General features: G+C 40.9%; 1 protein-coding gene across 1 annotated transcript in view; it reads right to left on the reverse strand.

Moving 5' to 3' along the window:
• rab2a (RAB2A, member RAS oncogene family) overlaps nucleotides 1-18,654 on the reverse strand; it is a 33,043-nt gene extending 14,389 nt beyond the window's left edge. The window contains exons 1-5 of the mRNA XM_085388020.1: nucleotides 18,469-18,654; nucleotides 6,132-6,203; nucleotides 4,442-4,509; nucleotides 2,657-2,739; nucleotides 598-690 (exon numbers count right to left, since the gene is read on the reverse strand). Of these exons, the coding sequence (XP_085244146.1) occupies nucleotides 598-690; nucleotides 2,657-2,739; nucleotides 4,442-4,509; nucleotides 6,132-6,203; nucleotides 18,469-18,514 (362 nt within the window). The 5' untranslated portion in view covers nucleotides 18,515-18,654. The remainder of the gene's footprint in view (nucleotides 1-597; nucleotides 691-2,656; nucleotides 2,740-4,441; nucleotides 4,510-6,131; nucleotides 6,204-18,468) is intronic.
• Nucleotides 18,655-19,085: the final 431 nt, after the last annotated feature.

The raw sequence follows: 19,085 nt of genomic DNA on the forward strand, positions 1-19,085 counted from the left end.
GGGAAATGTCTAGCAGCAGAGAGTAAGAGAGTAATGCCTTCTGCTTTTAGGTGGCTAACTTACTGCTAGCTTAGTGTAGATTGCCGTTTTCTAAATTCAACAATTCCACCTCAGATCACACAGAGTAAATGTCTTTTTAAACGGCAGAGTTAATGCCAATGTGTCTGTAATTGTATCAAAAGCTACATTTTTTGGAAACTGTCATTTTACAGAATATGAGTGAGCAAGCAGTTTGTTCAATACCAGCTGAAGAGAACTGTGGAAAGAAACTTCCTCATGTAAGTTGTAAATATTAAAGCACATTTAGCAATGGACGTCACTTGTTGTGACAAGTTTCTTACATGGTGGTGTGTTATGTAAGCTTGAGCACAGAGTGTGTCTGGGGGAGAAAAGCAGAAGTGACTGAATTACACACTTAGTGACAGTGTAAAATTATGACCAGCCTCAGCCATAAAAAACAAAGTCAGACAAGTCATCGTTACACAGCAACATGTTGTAAAACACACTATTAATGGTACAGCGTTATGTAGGGCAGTGGGCAGCCATCACCGTAGAAGGGGGGAGGGGGGCAAACTAACAAACTAAAAAACATGTTACCTCTTGTTGCCAATGAGCATGATGACCATATTGGAGTTGGAATGTTGGCGGGCATCCTCTAACCAGGTCGTCAAGTGGTTGAAAGTGTCCCTTCTGTTCAAACGAGCACAGATTGATGGTTTCACTATGACTGCATTGAGATCAAACTGAAAGCATGCCAGATAAAGCAGCTGTTGTCACGCAGACGCATAAACATAACTGATTTTACAGATCTGCCGTTTCCTTTTAAATTGGTGACTGATGTGTGTGCCACTTCCTCTTGCAATTATGCCAACTATTTAAACAGAAAACTCCCTCATCCTGAAAAATATACATCTACCTCTGTAACTCCTTTATGCACATTAATCGCAATAATTATTGCTTCAGTTTAATTTCTTACAGGTGACAAATGTGATGGGAATACATCTCCAGACAGTTTTCAACTCTTCATATACCTGAGCACTAACGGATGAATTGTCATTCACTAGGATTGCTGCTTTTATTAGAGTATCTACAGCAAACACATGAAAGGAAACAAGAGACGAAAGAGAGACAGATCATCAAAGCTCGATTCGCCAGCTGGTTTCAAACACAATGCAGTTAATGGTCAGGGCCTTTAAAACACACCAGTGCACCTAATAAATGAATTTTCTTTTCTTAATTTCAGAAAATTTCATTCATGCAATCAACAGGGTTGGAATTAAAACTTAATATATAATAAAAATGTTCTGATTTAAAAAAACAAAAAAACAAAAACACTTCGAGACAGTACAACTGGCACTAAGACTGTGAGCTATAAACTACTGCTATAATGAATCTTTATCACCGTATCACAGTTGACAGGATGTCATTACATATCTGACCCCACACTGGCCTTTTTTCCCCAGCTCATCCTATAATTTCCAGGGCTCGCGATTTTGCGAGCTCTGATGTCTGAAGTCTCTTCAGTGGACTCCAGTTTCCCAGTTCTTAATAATACTTGAATGAAAAACAAAATCTGTTCTGCTCATTTCCAGCATTTTATTTTTCACTCTACTATAGCAACTCTGTGAGACTCAACATTCAAAATTATCCTTATTCAGCTTGTAGTAGGCCTTGGTGCATTCTTTGTCTAAAACAAGCATTGAACCCTTCCCCCTTTACAGCCACCCTCCCTTAAAGCCAACTGTTTTCTGACTGACCCTTGTAAACATTAGGTTTGGACAGCAGGTGGACATATGCCTGAGATGAGTGTATTAGGGATATTGTCACAAACATTACTCAAAACTTTTGCCAGTTTAATGTGAGCGTCTACCATTGCAAATGTGTTTATGTAACAGAAAATTCAAGACTACAAAAGGGCTGACTCCATAGTCAACTGACTGCAACTGCATATAGAATGTCAGAGCTATGAAGGGTAGGATTCTTCCACTGGGGATCATAAATATTCCAAAGAAAACGGATTATCATGAGTTGGTGGAGTGGAAATCCTGAATGAATTACCCTGGACAAAAAGTCATGGGACAGAAAACATTTAACCCCTTAAGAATATGAAACTCAATCATCACAATTAAAGGTAATTAAACTAGTAAATGACAATATATATGTTTCTATGGCTCACAGTGTTGAACTGCCGGTGGGTTTTAAACAGCTCGGCTAAAATGCGCTACTGACTTTGGCCATCCTTTCTTTTTCAACAGCAGCATGATGATTTTTACACTAGTATCTTTATAACTTTTGGATAAATTAAGTATTAGGGATACCTCTTTCAACAACATCTGATCTAGCCTCATTGCTAGTTTCTTAGCTCGCTAAGGTCACTTCCATTTATCAGTGCTGTAATTTAACTTTCAGGGATAGCTGGTAAGCCAGCAGATGACAATGGTTAGCATTCAACACTAGCAACTAATGGGTGACGCCAGACATTTATATAGAGTCTACGATGATATCACAACATGCTCATAACATACAAGTGGAGATTATCCATAGTGAGGAAAGGATGCTTGTAACATGACTGTAGTTCTACTGCGGTTCATCTCTATTGCATTGTGTCTTATAAACACTCAGCTAGCATGTGTATGATTGACTGACTGATTGTTACCTTGTGATGTCATAGACTAGGAGTGCTCCTGCCGCTCCTCTGTAGTAAGACCTGGTGATGGACCGGAACGACTCCTGACCAGCCTGGAGAAACACATGCATATATTAATAAACAGAAATTGAAAGCTGAATAATTGAAATGTCTGCAGACACCTGCAGAGTTGTCGGTTTTTCAAGGGCCCCAACAAAGACTTTGGCTTCACAGGTCTGCTTTTTTAGCTCTGCAATTCATTCAAACAGCTGAGCTCTTCTGCAAGCTCCCATGTTGTCTAGTCCTAATACATGTTATACATCAGTCCTGATTCTCTAGCAGAGTCCAGCTCTGGGTTTTCAGTCAGCTGGGGAGAGGACAGGACAGAGCACAGCCTGTAATCGGATACAATAGAGTTCTCTTTCATTCTCCATCTATCTTTCACAATCCCTTTCTTTCTCTCTGCTTGTATGTCTAACCTTGCTGTTTCTCCATATTTATGATGAACAGAAGGACTAGCTCTGCTAGTCAAGCTGGCTCTCTGGGTCACCTTGTTCAGTGAACCCCACTACATTATTATCATCCCCTCGTTATCTCACTTTTTCGATGTCTTTCTTCGATCACTCATCTTTTAAGTGATCGAAGAAAGACATCTTTCCTTCATTATTTTCATCATCCGGTATTCTTACAACCCCCCCCCCCAGTGCAATATCTATTCATGTTCTCTTGCTATTCAATGTACAGTAACAATGTCGCCTGTGTTCGTCCAAGCCCGAGCAGAAAACAAAACGACACTCTATCCTAGCAGCTGCAAGTCCCATGCTGCTCTGACCTCATCTGAACACCAGACAGTCAGAAAGACAGGGAGGTGAATCATTCAGCCAGTCAGGGGACCAGGCTGTCAACGTCTCACCCAGCGAAGCAGTTGGTTTGTGAGTCAGAAAACTAGTGAGGACAGCCAACAAGCTGGGTAAGTTAGCCAGATAGAAAGCCATTCAGAAGTTTGGTCAGCCAGTGCAGCAAACACCAAGTTAGCTGGTCACTAGAGCAGTCTGCGAGATGTTCAAGGAGCAGTCAACCAGCCAGTAATGCTATTAGTGAATAAATGATAAATAAGGGTGAAAGAGAGGGAACGCTGTGCCTGTCTGCCATCTGGCACACAGGCGTGCATAAAGAAACACACAAGCATACATGTGGCAAGTGCAGCCTGCACAATAACCCAAGTGGCTTCTCTAACTATTCGGAGATTATGTACTATACAAATCCAAATTTGTTGCTGAGCTTTTCACTTTGGCCAAACCCAGAAAACCAGGTAAAGACAATAATCTCACTGGTGGGCCCCCCAAAATGCACTATCCTGGGACCAGAGAACCAGGACTGAAATGCTGGTCCCTTTTCTCACACTGCTTCCTTAAGATCAGAGAACAGGTATTCAAAGAGCTCTAACGCCATCTGTTGGTTAAAGCTGTAAGTGCAAGCTGTGAAAAATCACAGTCCACCAATCCAAAAGTCACAATGTTACATCATTTTCTGGGACTGTCCCATAATGCAGGCATGCATTTTAGATAAACAAACGAAAAGGGTCCTTGCTCTGCAGTGCTGCACATAAGTTAAATAATAATAAAAGAATAATAATGTTGCAGTTTTTGGAAAAAATAAAAGCCAAACAAAATTCAATACATTCCTGCCACATTATACTAACAAGCTTGAAACCTTCATTTATAAGACTTAAATACACTTACAGTTGAGGAAACAAATTCAAGTTATATTTTCTGTTTGAAAAAGAAAAAGGTAGAAAAACAGTATATGTATTACCGTATCCCAGATTTGCAATTTGATCTGTTTGCCATCTATAGTGATCATCCTCGCGCCGAATTCCACACCTGCATAGACACAATCACAGAAGATGGGTGAATAACCCTTTCTAAATAAAAGCTACACAGATCTTACACAGAAGACTTTTTTCTTAACTGTTAATTATCTGTTGATGGATTCTGATAGCAATCAAATGCTTTTAAAAAGACATGCGTCTGTATTCAAGCTAGAGGTCGATTCTATATAATATCCATTATCATCTGCCTGCAGGCAATGTGCAGGGTATGGATAATGTCCTTAACATAATCGCAGTTTGACAAGTAAGCACTTGAAACACCTCAAAAGCTTTGCAGATCGGCCATTTGTTGATTTTAACCGAGATGATGAAAATCCATTTATAATTTCTGTTGGAGAAGTCAAACCCAGCTATGCTTTTCTTTCTGCACAAGCGTATAGATCCCTCAGCCTAGTTCACAGGAAGAGAGATTTGTGGAGAGGTCTGATGCCAGACATTTTATTTTAAATATGAGCAAAGCTGAGGAGATGGACCCACTTGGACTTATCTCATACTCTCCAGATCCACCTTTATACAGACCATGAAGAGTACCACAATGTAAACACAACCTTAATCAATCTTATCTACAATCTTAAATAATGCTGATGGAGGCTGTGGGGCTTGTGTGATGGCTTCATGCTGTTCTTGTCACACAACCAGTGATCGCAAGTGGTATGCATAATGTGTGTAATCTGAGGTTTGAATTTCTACATGACATAACACTTGATAAGGATTATAGCTGCTATAATTACTGGGTCATCTGTGTTTTGAGCCCAACATAAATTGCCCCACAGACACAAAAAAGTATACATTGCATTGTGCTTAAGATCAAATTTGAAGTTGAAATCACATATCTGCTCTTAGGCCAAAGGCTAAAATTGGATGTAAATATTGGCTTTATATTTTATTTATTTATTTATCAGTGGCTCCTCCCCTGTAGCAGGGGTGGTGTTGCGGCTGAAGCTGCTTTACAAAGCATGTGATTTCCAACTCATTCTTTCATTGTACATAGATCACACGAGCTGGCAAGAGATCCAGTATATGGCTTAGGCCGCTGACCCACTCAGATTTAAACAGCACTATGGAACTCAGCACTGCTGAGAATCCATACAGGGCAGGGGTGGGTTTTTATTTTGATGGGCACACCGTGCAGCCAATCACATGCAAAGAAGGGCTGTGTGAAAGAAGGAAGGGGGCAGACGTTTTGTGGTGGTACAGACCAGGTACACAAGTGTGTCGAGGAAAAATGAAGAAGCGAGCGAAAACGTAAAATGAGCAACATCTGCATTTCAATAATACTGGAGGCTGCAAAGCTGAGAGCTGGCTTTATGGCCATTCATACTGCACAAAGTAATTAAGCAATTTTCTGTAACGGATGCAATTGTAAGAGGTTACTCCTCTCTGTCAAATCTACTGGAGTTGTACACAGTAAAATCTGAATTATCTGAATATCAGAAGGGTTTTGGTTAACTCAGCATCTAATTACTTTTTACTTAGTTTTTTAATGTTGTTAACATAGCATCAGCTATATTGCTTTTACTTTACTTTAGTCTGACCTAGTCTATCAAGTTTAATTAGTAAAAGTCATCTAATTATGCTTTATGTTTTTATTATAAATGATGCAGGTGGTCTTACCGATGGTGAGGTCGTGAACTGGCTGAAACCTCTTGTCTGTGAACTGTAGTAATAGACATGACTTTCCCACACCTGAAAAGAAAAAGTACACAAACAGAATTAAAGGGGATTCATTCATATGCTGACAATAAAATACTACAAGTCAGAGCCACTGCTGTTTGTAGGTTGGCAAAACACCAAGTTACAACTCTTATATTTTTAATATAAGACAACTGGAGTCAACATCATGTTCAAATGACCCAGCAGGGAGCACACCATTTCATCAGCTTTGCTCCAGTTAACTAACTATTAGCAAGCTAACTGAGCTATAAAAGGTGGCTAATTTTTATGTAGCCAAAAGGGCACTAATGAGCGTGCCTATTTTCAATGGCAATCCACACATACCTTCAGCTCTGAATGTGGCAAACTCCCACAGATACACAAACACTTACAAAAGCAACACTTTCATTGTTCATAATTCTGTTTTAGGTAATTTATTCTCAACTGGAAAAAAAACCCCAAAGCGAAACAGCGAGTTAGGAAGTCAGATGACAGGTGTTTGCAAATGCAATCATTAAATCAAAGACACATTGACTTAACTGCATTACAAACTACAGATGGAAATGGTGAGCAGATTCTCAGAGAGAGTGCGAGCTGTTATTTCCTCAACACAAATATCTAGAAGCATGACAAACACACTCAACAGGTTTGGTGCCACAGTACTTCTACAACATTTAAAAAAAGTTACACACTTACACACACACATCTCAGTGACAAGTGACTAAGTGTGTAGTAAAAAGAAAATTTCCTTTAGTGAAGAGCAGTTACGAAAGCAAGGAAACAAAAGAAAAAAATAAATAAATACAGCCGTAATTCCTGCCACCTTGAACCCATTGCCACCTCCAAGGCTAATATGCTACGGTGAGGAATCCCTTAAGAATATCGATGCCTATTGGTGAAGAGATAGAATAGAATAGAATAGAATTCAACTTTATTGTCATTGCACATGCACAGGTACAGGGCAACGAAATGCAGTTTGCATCCATCCAGAAGTGCTTTAGTGATATAGATATATTACAATATATATTAGCAATAATATAGATATGTGAGTATATTACAGAAATGGGTCTATTATGGTATGTTATAATGTACACGGTATGAAGTATGTTGTGAATATTCTATAACTATAAGTATGTACAGGCTGTAGTGAGTACAAGCTATGTACAGGATATGAACAGGATATAAATATGAAAAACTATACAGAATATGAAATAAATAACTTTACAGAATCTGGGATATACAGCTATACAGAAATGGGAACTATGTAAGTTGTAAACAGTTGTAGGATTAAAGATTATCGAATGTACAGAATGATTATTTACACAGAGCTATACAGTAGTGCAGTTAAGATAAGTGAGGGTGTAGATAGTTTCTACAGAGGCTATATAAAGTGCTAGTGGTTGTGAGTGGTGGTTCAGTCCATGTTATTATTGTGTTTGAGGGTACAGTTGTCCATTGTGGGTGTGTGTATGTTCAGTCCATGAGTTTAACGTGGGTCAGATGTCAGGAGGCAGAGTTCAGGAGTCTGACAGCTGTGGGGAAGAAGCTGTTCCGGTACCTGGTGGTCTTAGTCCGGAGGCTCCTGTGGCGCCTCCCAGAGGGCAGGAGGGTGAAGAGTCCATGTGATGGGTGACTGGGGTCTTTGATGATTTTCCCAGCCCTTTTCAGACACCGCTTCCTGTAGATGTCTTTTATGGCAGGAAGTGGTGCTCCGGCGATGCGCTGGGCAGTTTTCACGACCCTCTGCAACGCCTTCCGGTCCGAGGCAGAGCAGTTCCCGTACCAGACTGTTATACAGTTGGTCAGGATGCTCTCGATGGTGCAGCGATAGAAGTTCACCAGGATGTCTGAGGACAGGTGGTTCTTCCTCAGAGTCCTCAAGAAGAAGAGGCGCTGGTGAGCCTTCTTGACCAGCTTGGAGCAGTTGGTCGTCCAGGTGAGATCCTCGGAGATGTGGACTCCCAGGAACTTGAAGCTGCTCACACGCTCCACAGCCGTCCCCTTAATGTGGATGGGTGGATGTGGGTCAGCATTCCTCCTGTAGTCCACGATGAGCTCCTTGGTCTTCTCGGTGTTAAGCAGCAGGTTGTTTCTGTCGCACCACTCAGCCAGACGATCCACCTCCTCCCTGTAGGCGGCCTCATCGTTGTCACTGATGAGGCCAATCACCGTGGTGTCATCTGCAAACTTAATGATGGTGTTGGAACCATCAGCAGGTCTGCAGTCGTGGGTGAAGAGGGAGTAGAGGAAAGGGCTCATCACACAGCCTTGTGGTACACCGGTGTTCATTGTGATGGTAGATGAGCAGCGGTTATCCAGCCGGACATGTTGGGGGCGGTTGGTCAGGAAGTCCAGTAACCATTTGCAGATGAGGGAACTGATACCCAGGTCTGTCAGTTTCCTGATGAGTTGTGAGGGGTGGATTGTATTGAATGCTGAACTGAAGTCTATAAACAGCATTCTGGCGTAGGTGTTGTTGTTGTCCAGGTGTGAGAGGACAGAGTGCATTGCGATGGAGACTGCATCCTCTGTGCTCCTGTTCCGGCGGTATGCGAATTGGTGGGGGTCCAGGGTGGGGGGGAGACAGGATTTGAAGTGTGCTAGGACCAGTCGCTCTAAGCACTTAGTGATGATGGGGGTGAGTGCTACTGGGCGGTAATCATTGAGGCAAGATGGGTTGGAGTTTTTGGGTATCGGGACGATGGAGGTGGATTTGAAGCAGGCCGGTACCACAGCGTGGGCCAAGGACAGGTTGAATATGTCTGTGAGCACTCCTGCAAGCTCCCCAGAACACGCTCTGAGAACACGCCCGGGGATGCCATCAGGGCCTGCAGCCTTGTGGACATTGATCCTGCTCAGCACCGCTCCTACATCGGTGGGGGAGAGAGTCATAGGTTGGTGGTCTGGCGTCATGTCTGCTTTGGTTGTGGTTGTGGGGTTCCCTCGCTCAAAACGAGCATAAAAGTTGTTGAGCTCGTTGAGGAAGGAGACATCAGAGGATGCGGGGGAGGGTTTGGTGGTCCTGTAGTCTGTGATGGTCTGGAGTCCTTGCCACATGCGTCGGGGGTTGGAGTTGGAGAAGTGTTCTTCTACCTTCTTTTTGTAATGGTGTTTGGCTTTTTTGATGCCCTTCTTTAGATTAGCCCTGGCTGTACTGTAGGCGTGTGCATCTCCTGACCTAAAGGCAGTGTTGCGGGCCTTCAGGAGGAGACGAACATCCCGGTTCATGCATTTGATGCATTTGAAAGCAAAGAAACTTTAACTCAACCTGATACCATTTTAACCCTTTTATAAAAAGACCAAGAGTGTCAGGAACATTCAAGAAAATGGAGAATGCTGGTATAGAATGATTTACTCAGCAAATATGGTAAGTAAGGCTTTGGAGTCAAAGGGTTTGGGAGTGTGTGAACATATGTGTGTGTAAGAAGAAAAACAGGAGGAGGAAGTGGGGGAGGGATGACCACAGGAGAATAAAAGAGAACGTTAAGGAGACAGTAGCTGGCAGAAACTCAAGGAGGTGCGACATGGTCTTCCTCTTCCATGGTTTCCACGGGTCACAAGTTGCTAAGCAGGGCCTGTGCGATGACGCTGTTGCTAGTAAGGGATGGAGGGATCTCGAGAAAGTTAAATAAAGGTGTAACAGTGAAGTCATTGTTACCTCCGTCAGTCAACAGACACCTGCTCATAGCCACTCTTGCACTACTAAAGCAACAAAACAGTAATAGCAATCTTTCTAATTAGCCACAATGCAATTAACATACATTTTAACATAGCAGAACCTTTCATTTCTGACAAGAGGTAACAGCTTGATGGCTGTGACACAGAGCAAAAGCAACCTGTCTACAGGGGCCTAGAATCAAAGCATGCTGTGTCTTTAAATGCAGAGCATGGCTACAATTGGAGTCATAATTAGTGACTGTGATAGGTTTCTGTGAATGTGCTTTCAAACAGTCTAGCTCTCACCAGATCTCGTCACACAGAGGAAAATTTGGACATACATGCTGGGTTGTCAGACAACAAAAGGAACATGTTGACTGGATTACTGACAGGTGGAATAATTAAATTGCGCTTTTTGAGCAAACACCAGTATGACTCAACAAATGTGATCCACTAACAAGTAAAAATATCCACCTCCCATAGTTGTGGCAAATAACAAAATCTTTAATGATGGTAAATGGTAAATGGCCTGTATTTGTATAGCGCTTTTCTAGTCCCTAAGGACCCCAAAGCGCTTTACACAACCTGTCGTCCACCCATCCACCCATTCACACACTGATGGGAAATCTCTCACAAAAGCCTGAACAGTGGAGCTTTGACCTTTAGCAACATTAAAAAAAAAAAAAAAAAAAAAAAATAGGATGCATTCGACAAAATGATTCATAAACCACGGCCCTGTTCTTTAGACAAGGATACCTTGTAAAAAAGTATCCTTTTCCAGCTCACTTCAACAGTTGTCATAGTAACAGGTCCATCATGGCCGAGCACCTCACAAGTTGTCTCATACCATGGGGCAATTTCCCAGACTGAACTAGTTCTTACCTTTATTTGATACCTATTTCAAATTGTTTTTAATTACAATAAATCACAGCTAACACACTTCAACCAAAATCGATTGAAAACCAGACAGTACAAAAGACTGACATCGCTTTAGGGTTTGAAAAGTGAGGATAATGCAACATACTTTTTTTTAATGGCCATCAGGGGTGACAACTGCAAAAGGACTTTTGGTTCCTACAGATGTTTGTGTGAAAACTGCCTTTGAACTCCATCTCTGTAAATACTTTCCTAATGGGATTATGGGTTTATGGGCTCAGTCATTCATTTTGGGTATGAATAGCACATTTGTAAATTCTGTTCATTTTAACTGTAAAAAGAGGGAAAAAACAGTGCTGGCTAAAAAGATGGTCACTGACTAACAACTTGTGACTGACAAGTCTGCTAGTATGTGGTGTGGTTTCAGCCAGTCACGCACCACTCAATTTTTGTAAACCCAGCCAGTTGGTGAGGCCAGGTTGAAAACAAGAGTGTACGATTGTGTCCATTTTTACCACCAGTTAAAGTGCAGAGGTCTTGGACTGTACAGAAGGAGATATTGGACGGCTTGAAGAGTAAGACGTTCTGGAGAAAACGTTGAAAAAGACAAAAACAAAAATACTGCAATCACTGTGCTTCCTCTTTCAACTTCTAGTCCTATATCAGTATTGATGTTGAAGTTGACGTTTTGCTTCAGTGGTGACACCTATTGTCCACGGGAGGACTGCATGGCCTCAGTGCCAGTATAAACGGTGAGGAGGCATTGATGACGTCAGGTCTTCTGACACAACCAACACAAAACCATAACAGACATTAACAGGGCACAAATCAGCGAGTGACGTCATGATGTCTGTGTTCATGTTTTATACTGAGGATGCAGAAAGTGATCTGATTTGTGAGCACCACAAACAATATTATAGTGAGAGCAGAGAAATGTCAAATGTAATGACTTTTCCCTTTTATTTTGCTCACAGCTTATCAATAATCACAACTGAAGTTTTCTGTGTGACTGTTCATGTAAAAACATTGGATGCTGTTGTGCTGCTGTACATGTAGTATGACTGCAGTCTTTGCTTACCCATTCCAGACAAAAACCGTTGAAACTGTTAATCCGGCAGGACAAATTGAGCATTACATCCCTTTCCAGGCCTCATCTGCTGAAAAATAAGTCGAGGCTCTAACACATGAAAATGTGTAAATATGCTCACTTATAGAGCAGGGCGATATGACCAAAACTATTTATCACGATATACATTTGAAAATTTGCAATAACGATATAACTGACGATATAATTGACACTAGACAAAATACTTTACAACTCCACAACTTTATTAGTGAAAAAAAACCCATCAATGTATTTTCACTTAAACAAGCAGCTGTTTTTTTATGTGCATTAAAGTTATATAAAAATTTAACAGTGCAAATTCCTTGCTGACAGTTTAACCAAAAGGCATTTCCAGTGGAAATTGGCCGACATGTCCTCAGCATAACCATGTATAATACCCACAAAACTTAAAAAGAGCTTATACACACACAATATGGTAATATTATGCTGAAGCACAGCACGTATCACTCCGCGAGGCTCCTGCCTACGATAGCCGTAATGCTCCGACAATCCATCAAGCGGTGCGGCTTCGTAGCTTAGCAAAGACGTCTGACAGATTTTCGAGCGCTGTGTACCACATAAAATCGTTTCGAGGTCAGTAAACACAACCAGAGTTCATACATAAGGCACACGGGATTATAAAGGGCGCTGTTGATTTTCAGAAAAATCAAAGGATTGATTTTAAGCGCGCTGTATTTTCCAAAAAACACAGTAATAACGACAGCCCGCTAGCATGCGCTACCAAAAATAGTGCTTTGTTGTGTATCTGATGGACAAAAGCTAAACCAGTTCCACACCACTGAAGTTGCAGCATTTTTACAAACCAGTTCTGGTTCATCCGTTTCATTCTTTCGCCCTTCTCATTCTCTGTCGCCGGCACGCTTTTTCCTCCATGTGCATATGAAAACAAAGGCACTGCGCATGCGCGTTTTACCCATATTCTATTGCAATATTTCATTTTCTTATCATTGCCCAACATTATACCGGTATTACCGTGAACGGTATGATATGGCCCAGCCCTACTCACTTATTCCTGATACTGTTATTCTGGTCACTAAAAACGTCAAATGTTGATACCATTTCATCTCTAGCACTCAGAAATGTAGCAATTACGTTTTATGAAGAGATGATGTGGGCTGAGAATTAAAGTATAACACAAGCGAAAAAATTACTATTTCGTCTGAAATGAGACAAGAAAACGCTGACATTAAGCAGGCACAATACACAACCTTGTTGCACATGGTTGGTGCCGATGTGTTAGGAGTGTCCAGCAAGCCAGTGAGATGTTGCTCTGCTCATTTACAGCAGTAACTTGAAGCTTGGCTAGGTCAGCAGACTGCACCACAATCCCTGCTGAGGAATTTGACAGGAACTGTCCACGGGAACAGTTTTTTGCACATTAAGTATTACTCAAGTGCATTCAAGTGTGATCTGAAGCTGTCATCCCCATAGGCTGTCGGCAGGGGATTTCAGAAGTTGAGAACAATATAAAATAGCTGAAGTTATAGTTTTAGAGATCCTTAAAACTTAAACTCAATCAGCATTCTATTCTGAATGACGGACCCTATATACAACAATAATTATTAGATCCCAAGTTGTGGGACTATTTGTTAATCAAACCTGGTCAAATTGCAGTCCCACAATCCTGACAAGGCAGATTTCACACAGTTAATATTTACTGTTATAGGTCCCCCATTAACCCAGTTTAATCACACATGAACGCAATGTTATCCCTCAAACACTACTGTCATCAGAAAACCACCTCAACTATGAATAACACACTTTTTAGCTCAGTTCACACTCCAGTCTGGTCATTACTGCGAAGAGGTCTTTTAAATTAGGGCTTATGGGACACCGTACTCTGTATACCGCAAAAAGATTAATGATAAAACAAGTCAAGGACAGGTAGTTTCTGTTTAAGTTATGTTTCTGCCTGGTTACAGTTTTAGGTGGTTGTATGACCTAACATAGATGTTACTAATGTTTGCTTGAGCAATTTTCTTTGGTATCAAAGGTTTCATAGACCAAATATTTGAAGCAAAACACTCAGGTGATTAATAACTAATGAAAATGTGTTAGTTGCAGCCTTTCTCATGAACACATCTAAAGAGTTTTAAAAAATGACGTCATTTGTTGGGGGGGTGAATTGTGGAAAGCTAATAATCATAATTATTAGACAGGAAAACTACACACAAACATTTACCACAACTCCACTGTAAGTTCCCAAGGATACCTGTAAAAAAAAACTTTAGTCAAAGCAGATACACATGCAGGACTTAACAAAAGGTCCATGAATGAAGGATTTGTTCATTTTAGCCAAAGACCGGATATTATTGCATAAAAAATCCCAACGAACTATAGCTGTGCATATTGAAATCTGTCTGTGCTTTTCATAATGAAAACTGCTGTGAAACAATGAACCTCAAATTCTCTGAATGGGGTCAAACTCTAAAATTTGAAAAGCTGGAGATCTACAGGCTGTGTTCAGTAGGACAGAGCCTATTTTTGGACATTCAATCTGTACTGAAGCTATAATTTCTGTTCAGATGCAGTTTGTCTTCTGCAAGCTATATCTGAGGACAGCCTGGCCATGGGTCAGAGAGACAGTCAACACTGAATTAACCTTTTCCTATGTCTCAGAATAGTCAATCCAATTTATCATTATTCGCCTGTGCAAGTCCCTGCTACTCCTTTAAGTCATAAAGCAAAGCATCTCCTCTCAAACACTCCACGAAGGGTTGAGAGAAAATAAGAGGAGAGAGAGGTGATGACACCTGGAATGATATCAGAATCAGAATCAGAATACTTTATTCATCCCGAGGGAAATTAGGGGTTACAGCAGGCAGCACGCTAATGGCGCATGCGCACTCACAAAGGAACCTTCTGACCAACTTTACACAAACATCACATTGGGCAGACATGTCAGAAGGTAGGCTGATAGGAAAAAAACAACGAAAATACACTACATGAGGTAAGAGGAGGAGAAAAAAAACTCCACTCAGACTGAGCTCCTAGTGGGAGAACAGTTTGATAAAAGAAAAAACACCTCGGTAAGTTTTGACAAATGTCACATTTCAGAAAGCATCAGCAACACAGCAAGGATGCAGGCATTAGAGCAACAATGGGTAGACGCCAAATTAAAATGACACATGGACAAGTTAGATAAAGGTCAAGAAAATTAATAGCAGGCCATGAATCTACACCTAAGGTGAACAACTACCAAAACACATACTACATGCCAAAAAAGGTAGGATGCCACTGGACAAAGTGACTTGTCTCTGTGTGTTTTTCCCCCTAGAAAGTCATACACTGCAGCTGTATTTCTGTATTAATTATAGTTAATATTTTAAAGAAAAATCTCTGTGAGAAACTAGTTGAACTATTGAGTTCAACCAAAGGAAAAAAGTGTCAACTCTGAATACATGTCTGGCAGGTGGGGTTAAGAGCACCAGCTGCATGAGTGTATTAGCTGGGAATCAAAGGAGCTTGCAAAGAAAAGCGTCTGGACTTCTTTAAGTTGCTTGAAGACGTTTCACCTCTCATCCGAGAAGCTTCTTCAGTTCTAAGCTCCTTTGACTACGATGACCTGGATGACTGAGAACCTTCACAGACATTAGCTGGGAATGTTTCCTCAGACTAAAATGATGTCTACGCATCACACCTTAAAACCCAACTAAAACTCACTGACTGGAAATACATCTTCCTCAGTCTTCATGTGTAGATGAATGATTACAGCACTAAAAGACTGCCAATCTTACTGGTACTGACCATCATACTAGGCACATGGGGAAGATGGAAGCCTTAATGATTACTTTTCACAATAAAAGCCTCACTGAACATTGATTAACCTGGAGATCGGAGGTTTTTCTGGTGTTTAAACTTGTGGATTTGCTTTGACTCAGCAAAGCAGTTACAAGGTAACAAGATGACACACCCAAGTTAAACTTGTCCAACTACTAGTCTATGACTGGTTTTAGATTTTAATAACCATCATATCTCCTTTAGGGTGAAGATAAGACCAAGATAAGATGTGTTATATTCTATAAAATTAAACATAGAAGAAACAAATAATTCCAAAATAAAATTATTAAATACAGTCATACAAAAGTGTAAAAACTGACCGCCTAATGAAAATACAAAAACCGATCACAGTCAAAAAGAGTTCTTCCAGAAAACAGAAGAGTTCTTCCAGAAGATGTCCCTTTCTCTTTCGGACACACTTTTCACATTCAAAGGCAGGCAAATCGCCCCACACTTTGTCCACAAAGTTGCCACAAGCCAAGCTGATGTTGTCTAACTAGTTAGTTAAGTAGTTAGGTGGTGGCAAAAATTAGCAAGTTCTACTCATACCAGTGATTCACCCACTGAATTACATGCCTTGCACTGGGCTTTTTGTTGTTTTTTGCCTAAGCTATAGCCTGGTATTAACATTGTTTACAGATAAAATATAGCTCTAGAAATTTTCAATTTTAGCAAGGGAATAAAGAACCAGACAAATATTTCATACTGTTATACCTGTTCAGCTAACATCTATTGACTTATGTTCACTAATAAAGGTAGGCTAAATCATTTATTTCTGTATTGAATAAATATGATTGGGTGCCATCCTGCTGGTCTGCTGGTAAGCAAGAGATAAACTCCCCACTGTCTCCTTCCCCTCTCTCCCTGCATCTACATGCAGCAACTCGTAAGCAGCTTCGCTGTTCCCAGTCACTGCTACATAATTAGCAATAAGCATTGTAGCTTATGAACAGTGCTACATACATTGTTTGCAAGATTAAATCCCTTCTCCCCAACCCACCTTAGTTTAAGATGATCTGATCAGTCTGACTTGCATCATAGTATGATAACAACATTGCAGGCTAGTTTCTTACTTAAAATGACCTGTCTCCTATACATAAGTGTAACTGCTGACCTTTCTGTTGACAGAAATCACATGACCTAGTATAAGTAAACATCATGACTCCTGCACCTTTGAGTCTCATCGTTGACAATGCTGGAAAATATTTTTTACTCAAGCAATCGCTGGATAGGTTTTTACTTCTGAAAATCACTCTTGATGTATCTCTCAGCCCCAGATGAATTGAGCCAGACAGAACAGTCAGATATATTGGGATTATGTAACGTTGTATTAAAATGACATATTACATGCAGAAAATGATGTTTTTACAATTATTTACTGTTGTATACAGTTACTACTACTCTGCCCCTAAACCTATTTAGAAGCCTTTCTACTGATCACAACAACAACAAATCAGTGAGCCAATTAGATTTTCACCTGGCAGACTAATGTTAGGTTTCTTTCCAGGGATTCCTGAAAGTGATCCCAAACACCCCACGCTAAATTTGTAACGTCATATGATGAGAAGATGATAGCTATGGAACATTTCGCCCAGCAGCTTTTTTGACACTAATATTAATTACATGTTATGTCCTGGACACCAGATATTTTAGTTAAAAAATAAATACTATTTCCCCCTGGAAATATGCTTGAAAAACAAAACGAGGCTAGCACTGCAATGCCCGCGTGTGTGCTTAAAAAAGCCTCTTGAGGCAAAAGTAAGTGGCGCACAGATGGAGTATTTCTGGTGTAGACATCTGTGTAATCAAGCTGGGACCTTTTCAACATTCACTACTGAAGATAAACAACATACTTGTACGAAATCATAACAGCAGCAGGCAGAACGTGACCCTGCTTGGCAATAACAGTGTAGTAAACATGAAACCCACCACAGTGTACATCATCTAAGACAAAACTACATATCCGCACAATGGGAGTCTTTCCCCAATATCTATTTACTCTGAAAATTTTCTAGCTGCCTCTTACTATCGCTGGCAGTTTATCTTACTAAAGCTCTCGTTGTACCTCACAGTAAGACCTGCCGCCTTTTCTAAAACTGGTGCTGTAACAGTATAATATAGAAATGTACCTGCAACTACACAGCGGTACCCCTCATCAGTACAGCCTGCTAAAAGTAAACAGATGACAACACCGCCGGCTAATTGAGCGGTTTCCAGCACAAGATATACAAACCTACATTTTGGTAAATGAAGCGCAAAACATGGAACCATGCAACGACTCCAAATCGCATGGATATATGTAGCCAGAAATTAGATCTGCTCTACGCCATTTCAGGGAATATTAGAGGTGCAGCTTGGCGTCTTGGCCTTCTCTGACAAGAAGCTAAGCTAATGTTTAGTAATTATAAGACATGAACAACAACAGAAATTGGTAGTGTGGTTGTCTGTCGTATGTAGCTGCAGTGAGTGAAGCATTATTTGGATGTCGTGACAGTCGGTTGCTAAATATTTGGTGGAAAAGCTACTTAGCTGGGCTGGCAAGCTGTGGCTAACACCCCCACCCTCGACGCAAAGGGACAAAAGGCCCAAACATTTATCAGCCGCTATCAACCTTGACACAAGCTACTCCAAGGCAGCTTGTGTAAAGATTCCTCTGTAGATTTTTAACACTGCCAGGGGTCGCTTATTGTTATCTAAATATGTTAATAGAGAAGGATTGGAGCTGTCATCCCACCCCTTCTGTCTCTGCTTTTACCACGTCATTGAACTATCCAACACTGCGGAAATACGCCGCTAGCTAGCGGCTAAGAGCTAGGTAAATGCTAACTGGCAGTCTAACTGGCACTTGTTGTAACTTACCCGTGTCTCCGATGATGATGTATTTGAAGAGGTACGCATACGCCATGACCCCTGGTTTGTGCAGTTAGCTGTCTAGCCCGTTACACCTTCGTAAAATCGAACGTTACCGTGTGAAGAAAGTGGCTGACAGACTGTTAGCCCGTTTCTCTCTGTCCGTGCTGAGGAAGGAACAATAAACAGCCAGAGCCTCGGCTCGACGTCACACGGTCCGCCCTCGCCACGCTACACAATGAGGTCTTCAGGGTCTGCTCGGAAATTTACGATGCATTTCACTAATTCCACTCTTAGTGGAAATGATGGGGGGAAAAAAATCACCTTTTTTAAAAAAAAAAAAAGTCAAACAAATTTTTCAGGAGGTATTAGAATCACTTCACTTTGTTATTAAATGAATAAAAAATGAAATAAAAAGGGAGCAGAGATCACTGCTGCCACCTTCACAACATATAAAACAAATTCAAGGATAAACAATGTAAATGAAACAACACCGTGAAGCGGTATGCATAATACCATAAACAGTACCACATAGCAATGGCGATTCTAGGCTCAAACCTTTAGGGGGACTCAGCTCCCAATCATGTCATGCATGCAGTGTAATTAGTATTAATGGAATATGGTGT

The sequence above is a fragment of the Rhamphochromis longiceps genome, linkage group LG18 (genome assembly GCF_057381845.1).
Source record: "Rhamphochromis longiceps isolate RC_006_pf linkage group LG18, R_longiceps_female_GT1.1, whole genome shotgun sequence".
Taxonomy (NCBI): Eukaryota; Metazoa; Chordata; class Actinopteri; order Cichliformes; family Cichlidae; genus Rhamphochromis; species Rhamphochromis longiceps.